Raw genomic sequence first — 18,876 nt, 5'->3', positions numbered from 1 at the left:
GCGCGCACGCGCCGCAACCCGCCCCCACAGGAGCTACGTGACCGACAGCGGGAGGAGCCAATGGGATGAGAGGGGCTGGCGGTGCCGCTGGCCAATCGCGCGGGGGATAGCCGGGGAGGGGGCGGGCTGCGGAGCGCTGCGTCGGGGCCTGGCGGCATGTGGCGGCGGGTGTTGCGGCCCCTGTGCGCCGCGATGGGGAGCGCCTTCCCCTCAGGCTCGCGCCCCGGCGCCGCTGTCCCCGGGGGCGGTGTGGGGCGGCCGGCACGGCGCGCGGGGGGCGGCGCCGGCGCGACCTGGGCGCGGGGGGCGGCGGAGCGGCGCCGGGCGGCAGGTAGGGGCCGGCGAGGGCGGGCGAGGCCGCGGACGGAGCCCCGTCGCCGGGGGGCGCGGGGGGAGCGGAGCTGCCCGGCCGGCCGGTCGTGTCCTCCCTGTTTTCACCCAAACGGCTTTAATTTCCCCTCGTTAAAGCGTGTCGGGCCGCCTTCCCTTGGAGGCGCGCCGCTAAACGAGCGGCCTGCCGGGAGCTCAGGCCTTACCGCCCGCCCCCCCAGGCGCTCGCGGCCTTTCCTGCCTTCCCGCTGGTACCTCACTCCGGTTTTCTCAAGATTTTTAAGCTTGTTCCTTTTCTAAGTCACTTCAGAGGGCTCATTCAGCCCAGCATCTGCATAGCTTTATAAAAGGAGTGCTTGAAACCAGCGGGCTATTTCTCCTCTAGTAAGTGGGTGGCCGGTCAAATGCCTTAAAGTTGGCAATTCTGCTAAATACGAAGGTTCGGTAATCTGGAACCTCAGTCGCAGCAGAAGGTGAGGTGTTTTGCTAGGAGATCCAAGAATGATTGCAAGTCGCAGCATCAGCAAGGCAGCTGGACTGAAAGCCTTGTGCTCTCTGGCCTGTGAAATAATGTTGTAGAATATAATGCCTCAAAAAAGAAAATAAAACTCATCCTCTATATGTAGGTTCTGGTTCTACAAGTGCAAAAGGATCCTTGCAGATGCTTAATAGGAAAAGTGACTGTGATTATGTAGTGAGGCTGCAGACCTCAGGGTTACAGTGCTTCTGCTGAAGCAGCATTGCATCTTAAATCCTACTTGAAGGTAACAAGTCAGTGGCTGTTGCCTGGAGTAACTTTTGTAAGTACAGTGCTATTGAGTTAGAGGTGTGTTTCTTCAATGTGTGCTCAAAGAAATTTCCTTGTATAGGTATGGTTTTACCAGCACAATGGCTGGTAGAAGCTTTGTTTGCTCTCTGGTGGTTTGTTGTTGTAGCTCTTCCACAAATCTTTCCTAGCGTAGCTCTGACCATAACATGCAGCGTGGCTGGAGTTGTTTAGAGCATTTGTTCTCTAGAGTAGGCACTAGAGGCTTCACATGTGGCTACCAGGCAAATATTTAACTTTTGTAACTGCTGTGTCTGGAGAAGCTGTGGCCACTGCTAATTTTCTGCATGTGTGACCACAGCATAAGTTGAAAGAGTATGTAAGTCCCTAAGCTCAAAGGCTCTATTTTACAGACATCTGATCCCATTTCATATCCCCATTCATGCATATAATTATATGTAGCTATTGTTTCTTTGTTTGGCTTTTCTTTATATTGGTAAATATGAGCTTGGCTTTGCACTAATGCTTGCTTCGCACTAATGTTCACTTTATAGTGGCGGGCGTGCATTGCGGACAGATTCAAATTATGCCTTAAGTATGCACACAAGTTGTATTTACTTCATTAGACCCAATTGGAAATAAACTGATTTCACGATGTAAATAGAAGTAGTTGCACTAACTGAATAGTTTCTAAGCTGGCTTGCTTGAATTGGTGAGAGACTAAAGCTTTGACTGCATTATCATAATTCTGTATGGCCGAACTAGATAGAGTACAAGGAAAAGAGGTGGCTTTACTCGGTGGGAAGTTACTTGTCTTCACACTCTGCATCACATCAAGTCTATTTTCTGTATTGATTTCATCTACTTAAGATTTTTGAGCACTTTCTTCACCACATAGTATCACCTGTTGACAAGCATTGTTCTGAAATATTTTTAATATGCTTAAAATGTATATCTGTTAAAGTACTTAAGCTTTGTTTGTCTCAACTGTCGAATATCTGATGATAGTATTGACTAATAAATACTAACAGCAAGAAGCAGTTACCTAAAGGAATCCTGAATGTTTGCTAACTGCTGAGAAATTGCATAGCATAATATGGGTACTGTAAAAATAAGCAATATCTGATGATAGAGTATTGTTTACCAGAAGAGTGCTTTGTTCTCAACTTTGAATGGGTTTTAAAAGTCTGCAGTTTGTGTTTCATTGTCAGCATCAAACCAGACTCCTTAGTGAGTGGCTAACTTAGGCTATAACTTAGTTTGTTGCTGTTTTGCTTCTTTAGTAACTTCTAAGTTGTTGATTTTTGGAATTAAAAGGAGAAATTGCAACTGTTAGGTTGTTTTTTTGTTTTTGTTTTGTCTATTCCAGATGATGCTCTTTCCAAATTCAACATTGACTTTGTTGTAGCTCTGCTGAGGCAAGAAAATGCTAAAGATATTTGTGTCATCCAGGTACCTCCAGAAATAAGATACTGTGATTATTTTATAATTGTGAGTGGATCTTCAACACGACATCTCCATGCAATGGCATATTACATGCTGAAAATGGTAAGACAGTTCACTCTACACCCTTTGGGATTTTGGGAGCAGTCTCAGTTGGAAACTTAAGTTGTGAAATTAATTTCCTGAAACTTGCATGTATAGCCATGTACCAGGCAAGATGAAACATTGGTTTCCTTATGCAATGCCATTAATATCCTTGTGCCATGTAGCCCTGAATACATCTAGCAACTAACTGTACTTTTTTCCTTTAGCTGTACTATGCAAAATGTAGAGACTATGTTTTAAAAATGGACCTCTCTGTATTTAGAACAGCGATGACAGTAACACAGTTTGGTGGCTGGAATGAGAATCTGTACCGGTGATGTGAAATGGTAATGGCCACACATGTCCACCTTTTGTCTTCAGCCCAGCAAGCTTCATAGCTATTCCTGCTCAGTTCAAAATATCTTTATCTGACTGTTCTCTGACCCTAGTCCCTAAAAATTGCAGGTTCTCACAGCTTTTTAAGGCTAGAAGAAAGACGGCAAAGAAGAAAGACTTTGTTGCGAGACAAAGGATCCCCTCGTTTTGGTTTACTAAAGCAAACAGCTATTTAAATAACAGTTACCATAAGACATGTTTGTAATGGTGGCTCCATGAATTGGGTTTTGTGCATGTCTAGAAGGAAAGGGAAAGCAGCAGCAGCTATCCTTGCATTGAAATGTTGCACTGTTTGGCCTTGAAACTGTAAGCTTTTTAGTACAGGAATAGAGGCAAGGACAAAAACACAGGTGGAATTTAGCAATAAGAACCTGGCACAGAGCAGGGAGGAGCTATGGCCAGGAAAGAGCCAGCTGGGTGTTTATGAGTGCAACGTCAGGAATATGACTCTCCCTATTCTCTTTCGGTTATCCATGCTGTTAGCTTGTAACGTGCCTTTTCTTTCCCTTCCGGTACCCTGTTTTGGCTGGCTCTTGGTTTCACTTCCTTCCAGTCGCGTTGGTTTCAGCTCTGAGACTTTTCAGGGCCTTTCTGACCAGGTAGGGGGAGTTCCTTGTGTTCTGCAGGAATCGATTCATTGTCACAAACAAAAGTTTTGCTTCAAGTTGAAAAATTCTATTCAGGTGATTTGAATATACTAAACTTAAGTGCTTAATATGTACTCTGTTATTTGCACAGACTGCTAGTCTTAAATCAACAGCCCTCCATATTCCCCAGGCCAGGAGAGATCAGTGAATACCTGCTTTTTCCATGCCCACCCTGCAAAAATATGCATGTGCTGCAACTGGCTGCTCCCTCTGCTGGCTGTGAGAGAATCTCTTTTGCAAGGGCAGAGCCCTTGGATATGGGGTCTTCTCTCCTGCGCATCCTGAGAAACTGGGAAGTCAAGTACTCAGGAATGGGGCTGAGGTTGGCTGACATTGAAAGTCTTTCAGGCAAAAAGCAAAGTGAAGCCTAAGATGTAAAACAGAGTAGGTGCTGGGGAGAGCTATTAGGTAGTTGGCTAGATTACTATTACAGTATCTAAAATGTTATTGTAATGGAAGATTTACTGACACTAAAAGGCAGAGATGCTTATGTGTAGCAGGAGGCCTTACCACTTTTTCTGGCAAAAGCTTGTAAATGGCAGAGTCACAACTACTGCTTACCCCTTTCTATCTTGTTTCCTGTTAGGATAAGAAAATAACATTTGGCTTTATTAAAATTTGTTCACTATTAAAGGGCTTTAAAGACATTGCTGAAGAAAACTTGTACCAGGGATCAACCTTTCCAACCTCAATTACATAGCTGAAAGCAGTATGTGCTGGACTGTCTGGTATTTTAAGCAGAATTTCAGAGAATGTTTTGCAATTACCTACTTTTAAAGATATCTCATAAGCTGTCTTAAAAAAAGAAGGAGAGAGAGAACTACTTTGTAATTATGTTAGGTGCTCTTCTTCTCTGTTTTGTTTTGCAAGTTCAGACTATTGTGCAGCAGCTAGCATTGTGTGGGAACAGCCAGAAACAGTTGCATTTTGTAATAATTGCTTTTCTGTTGAAGTAGGACTCACTTCCTAGCCAGCCATGCTGGTAGACTCTCAGTGTCACTTTTGTGTTTTGTCTTTCAAGGCAGAAAGGACTGTTAGAGTCATGCTTTGTTCCCTTGTGCCCCAGCAGTTTAGGGCTGAAATAAATGTTGGGAGGTTTTACTAACAGCTTAAAAAGCTTTCCATAGTTTTTTGAAAGGCTGCTTAAATGAGAAGTAAGGTATTTGGATAAGGAGCTGTGTGAAAACTCGTCTGACTTCACTCCAGTTTTTTTTTCTAGTTACCACCTCTTGGTGCTTCTCCTAATGAAACAAGTAGGCTAAGGCCAGATCTGAAAGGGACAGTGCTCAAGCTTCTAGCTGTCAAATTTCTCCAGCCCTGGTAGGCACTTGGGTTCTTTATGTACAAGGTGGGAAGAGTTGAGCGTCTCTAACTGGCATCCCCGAAAGCCAACATGTTGTACAGGAAACTGCCTTGCCCCAGCTAAGCTTTTCCAGGCCTGCTTGAGCTGCCCTCTCCCCTCTTTCGTGGAGATTTGTAGCTTGAAAACCTTCATGCCTATCGTATTTCCTCTGTAAAAAGTGGAGCTGGTGTACCTCTGTCTTGCAGTCAGTGTTCAGAGCATGCTTTCAAGAGGCGGGAGGCTTGCTTGAAAGTCTTCCTCACGTCATGAGTCCAGACTTGTTTCCCTTCTCTTTCGGGAGAAGATAAGCTGGGCATCTCCATTCCTGCATCCCTAACTAGCCAACATAAAACAACAACTAAAGCTGTCTGAAAGGAAATGAAACTTTGTGATGCAGCCAATCATGGGGAAACTATGTCTGAAAGACTACTTCATTGCTAAGCAACTGTATTCAAAATTGATTTTGAAAAAAATAGACACGTAAAACTTATGGGTAACTGTATAGGAATTCTGAGCATTGCAATGTCAGGTCTGATACTAAATCTCATTGAGCAATCCAAACTCATTTTCCAGAGCTGCAAGTGCAATACATATTCCTCTTCTTGTACAGACTACAGAACTAGCATTAAGTAGTCATCTAGCCCATTTCAGACTTAAAACAACTCTAGACAACCTGACAACGTCCAGCTTATCTGTTAAGTTTGAGTGCTTTTAAATAAATGTGAAGTATTTAACGTTCTGCTGTTGTTTCTCTCTCAGTATAAGCATCAGAAAGAAGAAAGTGATCCTCATGCTCATATTGAAGGGAAAGAGACAGATGACTGGCTGTGCATTGATTTTGGTAAATATTTGCAAATTTGACAAACAACCAAGTTCTGCATGAGCTCTCTGTTGAAGGAAGTGTCTCAGTGTGAGCCCTAGTTGCTGTGGAAAGTTGACAATACTCCATTGTTTTAGAATTCCAGTCGTTATTGTTGCTTGAATTCACTGAGATAACTGAACTAATCTTCACTGAAGATCATTGGCACTGAGAAGAAAGCAGTACTTAGTTACTCTTCAGTGGCTAAAACAGGTCTTAATAAATTGAAGATACAGTAGTGGAAAGGGGAAACCTATCTCAGCCAGCTTTCTAAAGTTTACATAATCCCAGGGCGTGTGTATGTGTGGCTCATATGCTTTCCTAGTAATGGACCAAAACTCTTCCACTGTTCATGTCATGCCATGACACTGGGTAAATCCACAATCCTAAAGAAACTGAGTTTAATTTTTTTGTTCTGGAAGTGTGAAACACTCCACACAATGTAACAGGCTTTGCTTTCAAAAAGCATTTCTCCTTCATTGCCACATCTAGAATCTCACCTTCTAGATTTGTGATTTGGATTAAGGATAAACAAGCGAGCATGGGTGGGTGAGGAAGCCTCACTCACTTTACTTTCAATGACTTTGATAATTCTAACTGAAAATCAATTGAAATTTAAAGCATTACTAGAAAAAGTGTATTGGAAAAGTGCACTGCGATTAGCTTTCTTTTCACTTACTCTGTACAAGCAATAGTAACCCTACAAGAAAAACCTTATTGCAATAGGAAGGTGAGGCTAAGTCAAAATTCAGACCTGTTTCTTTATAAAAACCATGAGAGGTGTGAGCAACAGACCCATGGAAAAATTCTTGGATATAGCTGAATGCTGTTGATAATACAGGAAAGCTGAAAGTTTGTCATAAGTAACCCTAGGGAAGGTGCTCTTTCAAGTAAAATTTCTTTCAGTGTACTTTCTATCCCCCAGAAGTTGCAACTTTTCTTTAGTCTGGAGTCTGGTGATGCAGTTTCAGTTTAAACTATCATATTGCCCTTCTCATTCTTCTGGCTGTATTCTTGGAGGTTTTTGAAGGAATGTCTGATTCCTAGCTCTGTTCAGGAACTGAAGTCAGCAATTTAAGAGGAGACCTCCATCAGCTTACCTGTCATATCTGGCCAGAGTAGGGATGGAGGACTTGGACTTTTTGTGCAGCTGGAAATGTGGTAGTGTTTTACAATTCACTTAATGTAGAGGGCTAAGTTTCACTGCTGATAGATTGCTAAAATAAGTATACTTATCAGTCACCCTGGTAAGCTAAAACCTGTAGCTGAGTTTTTTTGACATGCCTGATTCATTGCCCAGATCTATGCTATAAAGGATTCCCAGGCCATCTGCTACTGCTTGTTTATTGTGAATTTCTGTTCTGTGCAGGTAGCATAGTGATGCATTTCATGCTCCCAGAGACAAGAGAGACTTACGAATTGGAAAAGCTATGGACTCTCCATTCCTATGATGACCAGTTAGCACAGATGACTCCACAGTCACTGCCAGAAGACTTTATATTTGGACTCACTCCCCAACAGCAGTGATAATCGTCTTGCAACAAGAACTTAATGCAGCTACTGAGTTGCCCAAATGGAAAGTGAAATGAGTATGCCTTCACGCACCTCCGAGAGGCGTATAGTGTGATTATTGGCTTAGGTCACTACAGTTGATTATTACAAAACAGTAGGTTTTATTGGATGTGCCTATGTAAGTTGCTGAACAAGCTAGTAAAATAATTGGGCTTTATCATAAGGAAGGAGTCAAATCATAAGGAAATTTCATGGTGGAGTCACTGTCTTAATGGTGGTTGTAGTGAGAACAGCTGGGTACTGACAGCTACTTAAGCTACTTCTGAAACTCAGTCTCTGCCCCTCAAGCTACTTCTGAAACTCAGTCTCTGCCCCTCCAATGAATGTTTTTCTAATATCGTTGAAGGGTCCTCCTGTAACGATGGTGCACATGAAGTATCGTTCCTGCAAAAAGTCTGAGTGCTGCAAGGCGGAGAGCTGGAACAGTATGGCTTAGGTAAAACCTTTTTGCATTAGGTCAGTTGCTTCTGGTCATGATAAAGCAAATCGTACTCCATTTGAGTTGAAAGAAGAGGGAAAACAGCCTGATACTAACTGAGCGCATAAAAGCTAAGAGCAGTGGCAAATGTGTCTTGAGTTAACAGAACAGTAATTCTGTTTTTCAGCCAAGGCCAATCTGTTTTTAATTAAAAAAAAAAAAATAAACAGAAAAAACCCAAGAGCTTCAACTTCTTGCCTTCATGTTAAAATACTCAGTTCATTCTAAGTGTGTAGCTGGCCTCTCTTCTAGTTTTCCTCTCATCTAGTTTCTGGAAAAGGACACTGAGGCAACATGCTATGGCAGTGTAAACTGGTCAGTCCTTTGAAGGGAGTAGAAGCAGTTCTAGAGGAAGCACTTAGTCACTGAGCTTTACTTGCTGCTGAGGGACAGTTTAGTGCTTTCAGAAGTCCTTGTGCAGTGGTCATAGTCATTGACTGCAGCACTTCCTAGCATCCAGTTAGTTAGAAGGGCTTCAAGATGGTAACAACACTTGCCTGTATATAAAACAAGCTATTTATGTCCACTACAGGTCAAGACTTTTATTATAATTAGATTAGGATCCCTTCCCTTCTGGAGAAGCTTGCCTTGCCATGCAGCAGGAATGGTAGATCTTGAGGGTAAATACCTTCTTCTCCATAGTCACATCTTCATGGGAGATAAGAAAGAAATGAGACACAGGCTGAAAGGATTGTTATTGGGTCTCTGGGCATTTGCACAACAGTGAAGGCAGTGCCATCTGAAATGTGTGCAGGCAATAAGTGTTCTTGTCCTAGTGGCATCAGAGACCTAAAAAAAACCAACATACACCAAAGGGCTACCATGATAGACGAAATCAAAATATGAGCCACTGATTAGTGACAGACATTGCATAAAGTTGTACCAGTACCATGTAGGTGGAAAAAGCAGCTGAATTTTCATCCTGTGACCATGAAATGGTTCATAAGTTTAACAGCTGTTGAAATGCTAACATGTTTTACAGATAGGCTACCCACAATTGTTTTCTTTTAGAAACAGTAAGTAGCAGTCCTTACACTGCCAGTTCTTCTCTGAATCACTTGAAATTTGTCTAACTATATGCCAAGTAACTTGCTTCCCTTCCACAAATCAGATTTTATGCTGCCTACTTCATTGTACATAGTAGCCATTTCTTGGTAACTTCTGGGTTGCACTATACTGAATTAAGAATCTTGAGCACTCTTTTTTTTTTTTTTTTTTAATACTCGAGTTTTATTTGTGATTTAGAAAAAAGTTGTGTGTTTTTGTTTTGTTTTGTTTTTTTTAAACAAAAAGTAGCTCTTTCAGACTGGTCATGTTGTTCTGGTGTGTCTAGCCTCTATTCTTTCAGGAATAACTGCCCTGAATTAATCTTTTCTTTGCTAAAGGCAGCAGGTAGTTCTGCAAATTAAACAAGGGCCATTTGTCAATGTAGTTAAACTATGCAGATAAAATATCTTTGCCCTTGTAAGAAAGGCAGTAGTGATAAACCTGCCTGCAAAAAAAGATTTGCAAGATTATATCATGATACTTGGCAATAAGTAATCCACAGGGGGTAAAGATAACCTTGAGTGTCTACATAGAATGATGGGCTCTAAATCAGACATTTCCTCCTCAGAAAGATATTTAGGAGTAACTTTGGTTAGTTCCCTGAGACTATTGTTCTGTTTGCCTTTTACTGCTGCTGAAGATGCATAGGATTGGATGAATAGAAGCAGACTGATTGCAAACATCATGCCATTATATGAACCTACACTGCCTTACATTTAGTAACCAGACCTGTATGCAGTATCCTATCTCAAAGACAGCAGTAACACAAGGAAAGGTCCAGAGAAGAACAGTAAGAGATATGGAACAGCTTCCACGTGAACCAGCTAGGACTCTCACAATTGGAAAGGGATGATAAGAGTCTGTAAGACAAGACAAAAAATCAAATGAAATGGGTGGACAAAAAGCAGTAAAATATGTGAAAAAGTACAATTGAATTTACTGCCAAAGCACACTGTGAAAAGGAGTTAAGTGAAAGCATCAGGAAAGATCCAATGATTGCTATTAAATATCAACATTTCCAGCTCAGGAAGACCTTCATCACCTCCAGTTTAAGAGAAGCTGCCACATCTTCACCAAGTTACTTTCAATATGCCAGCCAGATGTGTCTGATGCGAGCCTTTGGCCTGACCCTCTAAGAGCTGGGTCCTAGGAACTAACAAATGTGTTCTGGCTGATTGCTACTGTACAACTTTAAAGTCCTTTTGGAAAGGAAACATGTGGGAATGGTGGTCCAAAGGGTCTATATATCCCTCATTCAGCCCTCTACAGATATACATGCAAGTCTGGCCTCTCTGCAGAAGCCTTTGATGATGGGATGAACAGAAGAAACAAGTAGTAGTCTAGAACTTTTGTCACTGTATCACCAATGTCTTGCACTGCATTTGAGTAAACTTAATCATGCAGCAGTGGTTGCATCCACCAACTGAGCTAGCCTCTCTGATACAGCTTGAATGCTTACTCTGCAGTTTTTCCCTGTTGATTTAAAAACCCATGCCCTAAAACCATGTTGAGACCATGCTGTCCTGCACAGTATACATGCTTCATTTAATAGAAAGTAACACAAAGAGCGCATGCCTTTGAAATTGCAGCTTAAGAATAAAAACTTTAGAAGGTTAGAAGCAATTAAAAGCATCATGATTAAGCAAATGCTTAAACAGTTGGGCGTTTCAGCTATCACAAATGCTCCAGCAATACAGAGGAAGGTTTAACTTATGTTGCTCGAATGACAGGGATGCCAGATCTTAGAAGGTAGCTCAGTATTGGCATGGGAGAAGTAGAGTTCTCTGTGGAATGCAATACCATACACAAGTGTCTTCCACAGAGATTGCTTCTTTAATTTCCTTTTTTTGCTACTTGGTCCCAGTAGATCCACTGTGAAGACAAGTGGGAGTGTGCAATAGTTTGGAAAGCAAACAGTAATCTGGTTTTCCACTCCTCTTTAAGGGATAGAGAATGGTTTTAATTATCATGACCTCTTCCTTCCCCAACCCTGCCCTTGCCCTAAAGCATTCACCTTTAAACATCTATTCTCATTTCAATTCCCAATAATGTTTATGGGGACCTAAGTCAAGAAGAGATACCACCTCACTGGCACTTTGTGTGTGCACAGTGGTGGTAGTAGACATGAGATTCAGATTACCACATTTCCTCACTACTGTGACAGGGTCTGCTTATCCAAGTTTCTAGGGCCATGTTAATTACACAGCTTCATCACAGTGAGTAAAGACTGGGTAAAAAGCAGCCAAAAAAAGCTTTACAGGTGAACAATTTGGATCTTGCTTCAAATCTGTTGCAGATTCCTTTGTGTCTGCCCTAGGTCACAACTGTTGAGCGCACAGCCCTTCCAAAACAAACCTGCCTAAGTCATCTCAATAGAACTGAGACCATGAACTAGGGGTTGTACTATGGGCTGTATGGTGGTGTTATATGAAAGGGAGAAGATGAGTTATAAGGCACAGAAGTTACTGCTCTTACTGGAAAGTGCAAACATTATAACCTGACTGCTGGATGCCCTAGCAGCTCTGGAATACCTGTTGGTGGCTGTTCCTCCTTATCCAGTTGCTATTATGGACAGAAAACCATGAACGCCTTGATCAAAGCAACATAAATGCTTAGAACAGTGAGTCACTATGCCTCATGAGTTTAAGAAAACAACACACAACTGTATCTGATGATAGGAGTTAAACTCTTTATTCCATTCAGAGGCATCTGGCAAGTGGAGCTGCATTGGGGGGCACATTACAGATGAAAAATGATCCATACTTTGTGGATATTGAAATCATTTACAGTATTTACTTTCTAGCTATTCCCAAATACTCCAAATTACCAAGTCTCAATTGAAAAATAAAAACATGATTTACCATACTAAGTCTAGAAATTTAAGAGATGACAGTATTTAAATCAGCAGATGTAAATGCAGCGCATATTTGTAAAGTAACTTTTATGGAAAATAATGAAGTCAAATCCTTCTCAAATGTTAAGAAAGGAATGTCAGACTGACTTAAGCCTCAACAAAAATTAAAATGCTATGACTTTTCATACTTCAGTAATTTTAAATTCATTGTAAGGAAAAAAAAATTATCCTAAAGGCTAGATGAAGGTCACTGTCAAAAAAGGAAAAGAAACTCATTTTTCTCTGCTAAAGCTACAACATAAGTTTGTGGTTTTTAAACCAATTAGTAAAGAAGAGATGCAGGAAAAAACACTTCAGACCATTTTCAAAATTATCTAATCTGTACAACAATGATCTTTGGGAAAATTATCTAGTCTATGTAGTAATGCCTCTATTTCAACATGAACCTAAGAGGTAGATAACAAAATGATGAAACAAATGTTTTTGCTCGTTGTGCCCCTCAAATCAGTGCAGCATGGTGATTCTGATCATCTCATGCACAAAAACATCACAAAAAAAGGTTCAGAGGTAATAGCATGGCTCTGTCGACCACACACATACAGGCGCGCACGCGCACACACACACACACAGCAGTCTTTATGCACCATGTGTTGCCACATTTTTTTTTTTTTTAAACTGAGGTAGACTGAAGTTTATTGTAGAAACTTGAATGTGTCACTATTACCACAATCATCATTCAAATTACATTCGGAAACTAAAAAATTTGGTAACTTTCCTGTTATCCCTGCCTTTTGACATTTTTTTCTTCTCTAATGGTTGGTTGCAGAACGTGCATAAATCCTGCTGCATCTATTATAAGCCAGGCTAGAGAGGTGGTTGTTTTCTTTTTTCTTGTAATAGTTTTTAAAACCTTCAAAGTGGCTTAGTGTGGCCCATAACAGCGGCTGGATATGTAAACTTAGCCTTTCATTATCTTTCAATGTGATCAAACACTGTTTGACCTTCCCCCATTGTGGTAACTGAAAGCAGTATGATGCGATCTGCAGAGAGCAGAGACCCTCGCGGCCTCAGAAACGCTCCCGCAGATCAAGTGTTCTATCAAACTGAAGATGAAGCTTGCTCTTTGAACAAAATGGCAAAGTCCAAATGGGCTGCAAATGGTTAAATGTAGCATTATTAGGTAGTGATGGTCAAAGGCACAAAGGGTTCATGCATTCAATCAAGTAGCACAAAAAAAAAAAAAAAAATTCAGCCTCTTGCAGCCTTCTAAATTTTTCCCCCAACCCCAGCCTCTTGCCATCACTTCCTTGTCCTGTTCCCAAAAAAGTACCGTCACAAACTTTTTCATCCCATCTTAAAAGAAAACTAAACGGCATTGCTGCTATCAGAATGTTGGCATCATTCACTATCTTTTGAACATTCACTGAATTTTTTTTCAAACAAATGATGGTGTTGAAGCCCTCAGAAAATCGGAGGCTATGTTTTTTATATCCACCTTACTCCCATCAGCCAGCAGCTAGAAGTGCTCTACTATATTTTTTCCCGATAAGCCTGTAGTACTCCTGGCTGGTGGCTGATCAAATTTTAATTTTTTTTAAAAAAATAAAATGCTCAAGAACTATTAGCTTTATAAAGTATACAAAATACCAAAAAAAAAAAAAAAAAAAAAAAAAAAAAAAAAAAAAAAAAGCAAAAAGGAACAATTTTTCATTGAGGTACTAAATGCCTGAGGTAGTTTAGTAAAATGCATATTTATCTTTTTATGCCCTGGCCAACACCATTCAACACTTCCCTTAGGTTATTCATGGCAGTGTTATGTAAAAATGCAACCAAATTCTTTTTAAAAAATGCCACTTGTTTCAACACTGGGACTAACACTTACACTGTTGTCAATACCCTTGCTCTAACCCTAGCCCACCCATAATCCCACCCCCCAAATGTGTTTTTTTGTTTTTTTGTTTTTTACAACTGGACCTATAAGAGCAATGCCTTTTTTTTTTTTTTTTTTTTTTAAACCAGTGAACTCAGAAGAGAAAGCTTCATTAAACCAAGTTCTAAAATTGTTGGGGAATAATAAGAACAATAAAAAAGACTAACAAGTTTATGTTAAATTGTGAGAATAGAACAAAAGGGAAGTGAAGGGGTCCTTATTTTAAAGCTGGGTTTCAAAAGTTTGAGAGAGCCTAAAGAATACATTCTCAGAGACAGCGTTCAACGGTTGCCTGGTCCTCGAACAGGTGATTGGCTTGGTGGATCTTCTGCATATAACTTCAACGGGTGCTCGCCACCCGTCTCTCTGTTGCACAGTCTGTCTTTGGTCTGGCATCTGTCTCTGATGGGCCATTTCCTAAACCTTTATTTTCGTCTTGGCTGAGGCTGTCCACTTTGCAATGTTTTTTGCTGTTGCTGCTGCCTTCTTACCTGAGCCAGTATTTCCTGAATTTTTCTCTGAGCAAGCTGAAGGATACAAAGAAAAAGAAACAATCCATGATGTTGCCATGCTGCAGCTACTGCTATTTACAAAAGACTACAGATGCTCCTGGGATACAGGAGATCTGGAGTAACTAATTTTCTACTATCAACAGATAGTAGAAACAGATGGCCCATCACTTGGGTTAGTTGTAATGCACAACTTAGTTTTTAACTTTTCTTCTTTTTCCACCTGCCGTAACTACCTGCATGGTCAGTTTTCTCCATGTAAAATATGGTGATCGTGAACACAGGAAGATGACTACTAACATTAAGACTAATGGAAGCCTGACTAACAGACATTTCAGGCTAACTATTTTATGCCTCTGGAGACACTAATATTTTATCACAACTACTCTTCTATTGGGCAGCAGACACTCTGGAGAATCCAGAAGATTCAGTCTTGCAGGACTTATCTGCACTCCCATCTCATTTCTGAGCTACAAGTCACCTGTAGCAGAACAAGAAAGGAATCAATTTGAACTAAAAATTAAGTAGGGGAAGGAATCTCGTGATCCTTTCTCTTTATGATGCTAAATAAGCAGATTGGCACTGTTACAACTTTCAAAGAAAAAGAAAACCCAAGTTGTGACCAGACTGAAACTGAGATAAGAGGGATAAGCCATCTCATAGTATTTGGGAAGAAATGCACATACATATGCGATTTGTCCGCATCTCCCAAAGCCTAAACACACTGACAGAAGACATGCAAAAAAGTTTATTTTACATATAAGAGTGCCATATTGCTAGAAGTCTTTCTAATATGTATGAGGAAAGTTTATTTCAGCCAGACAATTACAGAACCCTGGCAAGCAGCACTTTCTATATTCTGAGTACAGGCCTTCCATCCCTTGCCACTGTAAGTGGATATAAAGGTAGGTCATGGAAACATCAAGGTAATACAAAAAATCATTCCAGCCCCTCCTACCTGGCATGCATAGAAGTGACCAGTTATTTTCACAACCACCTGATCATTTTCATCAGGTGTCTGGTCACGAGGGACTACAACTTCTGCACTTGTCAAGTTTTGAAGCTCGTTTACCTATAAGTAGAAGTCAGAAAAATGAAGTAGTTTAAAGGAACAAAAATCCCACAACAACCAAGACTCAAAGATCAAGAGCTGCTGAGCACAGAAACAGCATCCTCTAAATTAAAAGCATAAAAAAATCAAAAAAATACACACACAACAGAAAGCATCCTCATCCAGCAGTGTACTTTGCAAGATGAGATGCTTGTCTCGCTAACATAAATTAGCACCAACTTCCCCAGTTTGTAAAAGTGCTTCGAAGACTCTAAATGCAACACACAGAAGGTGTTAAATACATCACTTAAAAAAAGCAGATAGATGCCACAGTTAGACAGTGTTTACAGTTGAGTTTACAAGTTTAAGGTCAGAAAACTCATGTCATGTATAATATAGGGAATAAAAAATTGCCAAATGTTTGCAAATTTTTCCTTGAAACCTCCGTAAGACAGAGAACTCTGAATAGAACAATGAGAAGTGTCCATATTATTTTCAGTAGCCTGTCAGCTGTCATATTGTTAGATACAGATAAAGTTGGGTCTCTTTCCCATTTAGTATCAGCTAGCTCCTGCCTTAAAAGCATATGAAAATACTAAAGGAGAACCAGCACATTTGCAGGATTGAAAATCTCAGTGATGTTATTCTATGAAGCAAGCTGAGCCAAAGGATGTCATCACTTAAGACAAAGCAATTTTATTTTTTGTTGTATATTGACGTCTGAAGATGCTCAAAACATCGAAAATACAATTTTCTACCATTTATTCAAAACTTACGCTTTCACTCCATTTCGGCCAGAAATGTCACCTTTGTACAAATTGGGTATAATTTTAATCGAGAGATTAGTGAAATCTTTGCAAAAACTGACATAAGGAAAGGTTCACAGAAGCAGGTCTGAAGTGGAAATGTATTAATTCTAAATGGAAGAACTATATTTCTGTTAATAGAGGCGCTGCAGATCTGACTGGGTTTATCTATTTTCATGAGACAATTTATTTTTATGAAATAAAGCATTCTATGAGATTGGCTCTTCTTAATTTGGAGCAAGTAGAAAGGAAAATTTAACATCTACAATTGAGCAAATAGCACCAGCTTTTATAACGTAACTTCATAGGATTAGCTATTAGCTAAATATTTAATCTTTATAGGTATATACACGCTTAAATAGGAAACATAACTGAATAACTCTAGAAGTTTTACTTCAGGTACTTACTGTTTTGCCTCCTTTACCAATAACTCTACCAGCAGCATAGGATGGCACTTTTATATGAGCCTCAAGTTTCACTTCTTCTTTAGGTCCGAAGAAATTTTCTTCTTTAAGTTTTCCATAGAGTCTCCCTTGAGCCTGCAAAAATATTTTCAGTTAAACAGTGTGCTTACTGAAATCTAGTTAACTTTAAAAAATTCCACAGAAAGGAGAACTCACAATACACAACCCTGATAAAAAGTTTTCCTCAATAAATACAATAGCTATGTTTCTAAAAGTCTTTGTATGAACTACAAACCTGGTTATCAAGGAACAACTCAGGGATCATTATTATTGTGCTTTTCAGTGAAATATAGCTTTTAAAATAAATTGTTAGGTCTCTGTAGAGGTAAAGAGCGGTGGAGAGAAGGAGAACTGTGTGGCCAAATTGTGTTTTTATAGCCATCAGGAGAGCAGAATGCAGTTCATTGGTTCAAAAATACATTCTTTTAAGGATGCCAGAAGAAGTCATGGGATGAAGACTTCATTTACAACAAACTGCATACTTTTACACTCAGTCACACCATTTTGGTTAAAAATAAATAAATAAAAAAAGAAGCAGGACTTGCTCAGTTTTCTGAGGTCAAAAATTAAATCTGCGTAGATCTAAATGGCACCCTGGGAACAGGTGTTACTTTAACAAACAGGCAGCTCCCTGTTGTGGGCAGGGGGAACACACAAGTGCCAGGGAGCAAGAAGAATGTCCACTGAGTCTAGCTGCCAAATCCCACCAATACGTCTCCTTCTCCCCTCCGCACCCCCTCCCCCCTTTATAAGACATTTATTTTTTCCTTTCCTGCCATTCATCAACAAATTCTTAAGAAATGATACATCGGATCTTCTCCACTCTTAGCATATCCTAGAAGTATCAAAAGAACAATTCCATTGCTCTGCAAAGAGTATAAACCTGTGACCACAGAGCTTTTCCAGTTTGGAGTCTTTATCACCTTGTTTAAATCACACACTCACTGGCCCTGTCACTGCACGCACCCTAAACACAACCATCTTGCATGGCATGTTATAACAACTACTAGTAGTTTATTTTACCTGAACTTTTCCTCATTCCCTCAAGCTCACACAAGCTTATACTACCCTAGAATGGGTAAGACTGAAGATGTTTTGTGATCTTGGAGCTGAAAGTACTCAGTATTTTTGTAAGTCAGACTCCACCTGAGCAGTATGGAAAAAAAAAATCCGTAGTGCACGGCTTTGACCTAGGTGGTGGGATACTGCAGGTAGTGGGAGGAAGCCATCACCCTGTTACACAGGAGAAAAGCTGTCTCTTTCCAGTGAGGCAAAGCGCTATCCAAAAAGCCATACAAGAGCTGAGTACAATACTGCATGCTGGCACCATCAACAGCCCTAAGACCAGCGATGTCCTGCTCTAGGAGAAAATTCAAAAGGGTTTGCCAAGAGCAGATAAGATACTTCTCCAAACCATGGTCTTGAGCTGCTGACTCAAACTATTTCCGAATTTGTTGCAAGAGAAAGACAATAGCGTAGCCATTTTTATCTCAGTATATTTCATGCACGTAACACCTCTGACAACCTGCTCAGGCTGTGGGGCTCGGTGGGAGAGGTACTATAGGAAAAAGAATTGCCTCACTGCTGGATTATAAAGCAAGGCAGGGTGTTATTTTTACAGAGGTTTGGAGTGTTGGAAATAGGTCTATGATCTTTCAGCTCTTGAAAGAGTCTTGAAGGACAAAGAAGTGCAACTTAAATGGGTTGTAGCTCCTTTACAGTAAAACAGTGGCTGAAATGCGCTGTCTGCTCTGCATTCCACTTCCTCTGCACGTGTCCCAGCTCCGAGGCAACACGATCCTCTCCAAATATCAATGTCGTGGGCATGCCTAAACTCTACAGAGCACTGCAGCCGAGGCCATAAGCAGTGGCATGTTCTCCACCTTCTTCCAGTTCCCTTGCTAGTAGGGAGTCCTGCACATCGCAGCCTCCTCTGGCTACTGCAGCTGAGGAGGAAAGGCGTGCAGCCACTGCAGCTACCACCAATATGAATCAGACATCAGCACATCAACATGGAAGGGAAAGGGTACCAAACCCAGGCTCTGTGCTGACATTGCCTCTCCCAGAGCCAGCAGCTCCTCTGAACAGAAACCATTCCTTCCGCAAGCTGCTGTGCACATAGATTACGCTCTTTTTGTCTAACAAGTGCTAGCCTGTGCTCAAAGATGGAGAAGACACTTGAACAGAACTGAAGGACAGCCTTGCTGAAGCGTGGGCCTGACCGTAAGGCTTGCTTCAGGCAACAGTGCTGATAAAAGAAAGGACTGGACTCTGCGCCTGCCCATCTCAGGCAAGAGG

At 40.8% G+C, this 18,876-nt stretch overlaps 2 protein-coding genes across 3 annotated transcripts in view; one reads left to right on the top strand and one right to left on the bottom strand.

Annotated features, from left to right (window-relative positions):
• The first annotated feature begins 99 nt into the window (after window positions 1-99).
• On the top strand, window positions 100-8,098 carry MALSU1 (mitochondrial assembly of ribosomal large subunit 1). The gene is made up of 4 exons (XM_064506316.1): window positions 100-331; window positions 2,466-2,644; window positions 5,768-5,849; window positions 7,237-8,098. The coding sequence occupies exons 1-4, from the start codon at window positions 157-159 to the stop codon at window positions 7,392-7,394; spliced, it is 594 nt and encodes a 197-aa protein (XP_064362386.1). The 5' UTR covers window positions 100-156; the 3' UTR covers window positions 7,395-8,098.
• Window positions 8,099-11,631: 3,533 nt separating this feature from the next.
• IGF2BP3 (insulin like growth factor 2 mRNA binding protein 3) overlaps window positions 11,632-18,876 on the bottom strand; it is a 120,495-nt gene continuing 113,250 nt past the window's right edge. For both annotated transcript variants that reach the window (XM_064506314.1, XM_064506315.1), the window contains 3 exons: window positions 16,522-16,653; window positions 15,216-15,329; window positions 11,632-14,275 (listed from right to left, as the gene is read on the bottom strand). In XM_064506314.1, coding sequence (XP_064362384.1) covers window positions 14,174-14,275; window positions 15,216-15,329; window positions 16,522-16,653 — 348 coding nt within the window. In that variant the 3' untranslated portion in view covers window positions 11,632-14,173. The remainder of the gene's footprint in view (window positions 14,276-15,215; window positions 15,330-16,521; window positions 16,654-18,876) is intronic.

Source organism: Dromaius novaehollandiae, chromosome 2, assembly GCF_036370855.1.
Source record: "Dromaius novaehollandiae isolate bDroNov1 chromosome 2, bDroNov1.hap1, whole genome shotgun sequence".
Lineage (NCBI taxonomy): Eukaryota > Metazoa > Chordata > Aves > Casuariiformes > Dromaiidae > Dromaius > Dromaius novaehollandiae.
Note: the sequence above shows the minus strand (reverse complement) of the source record. Positions and strands in the feature narration are given on the sequence as shown.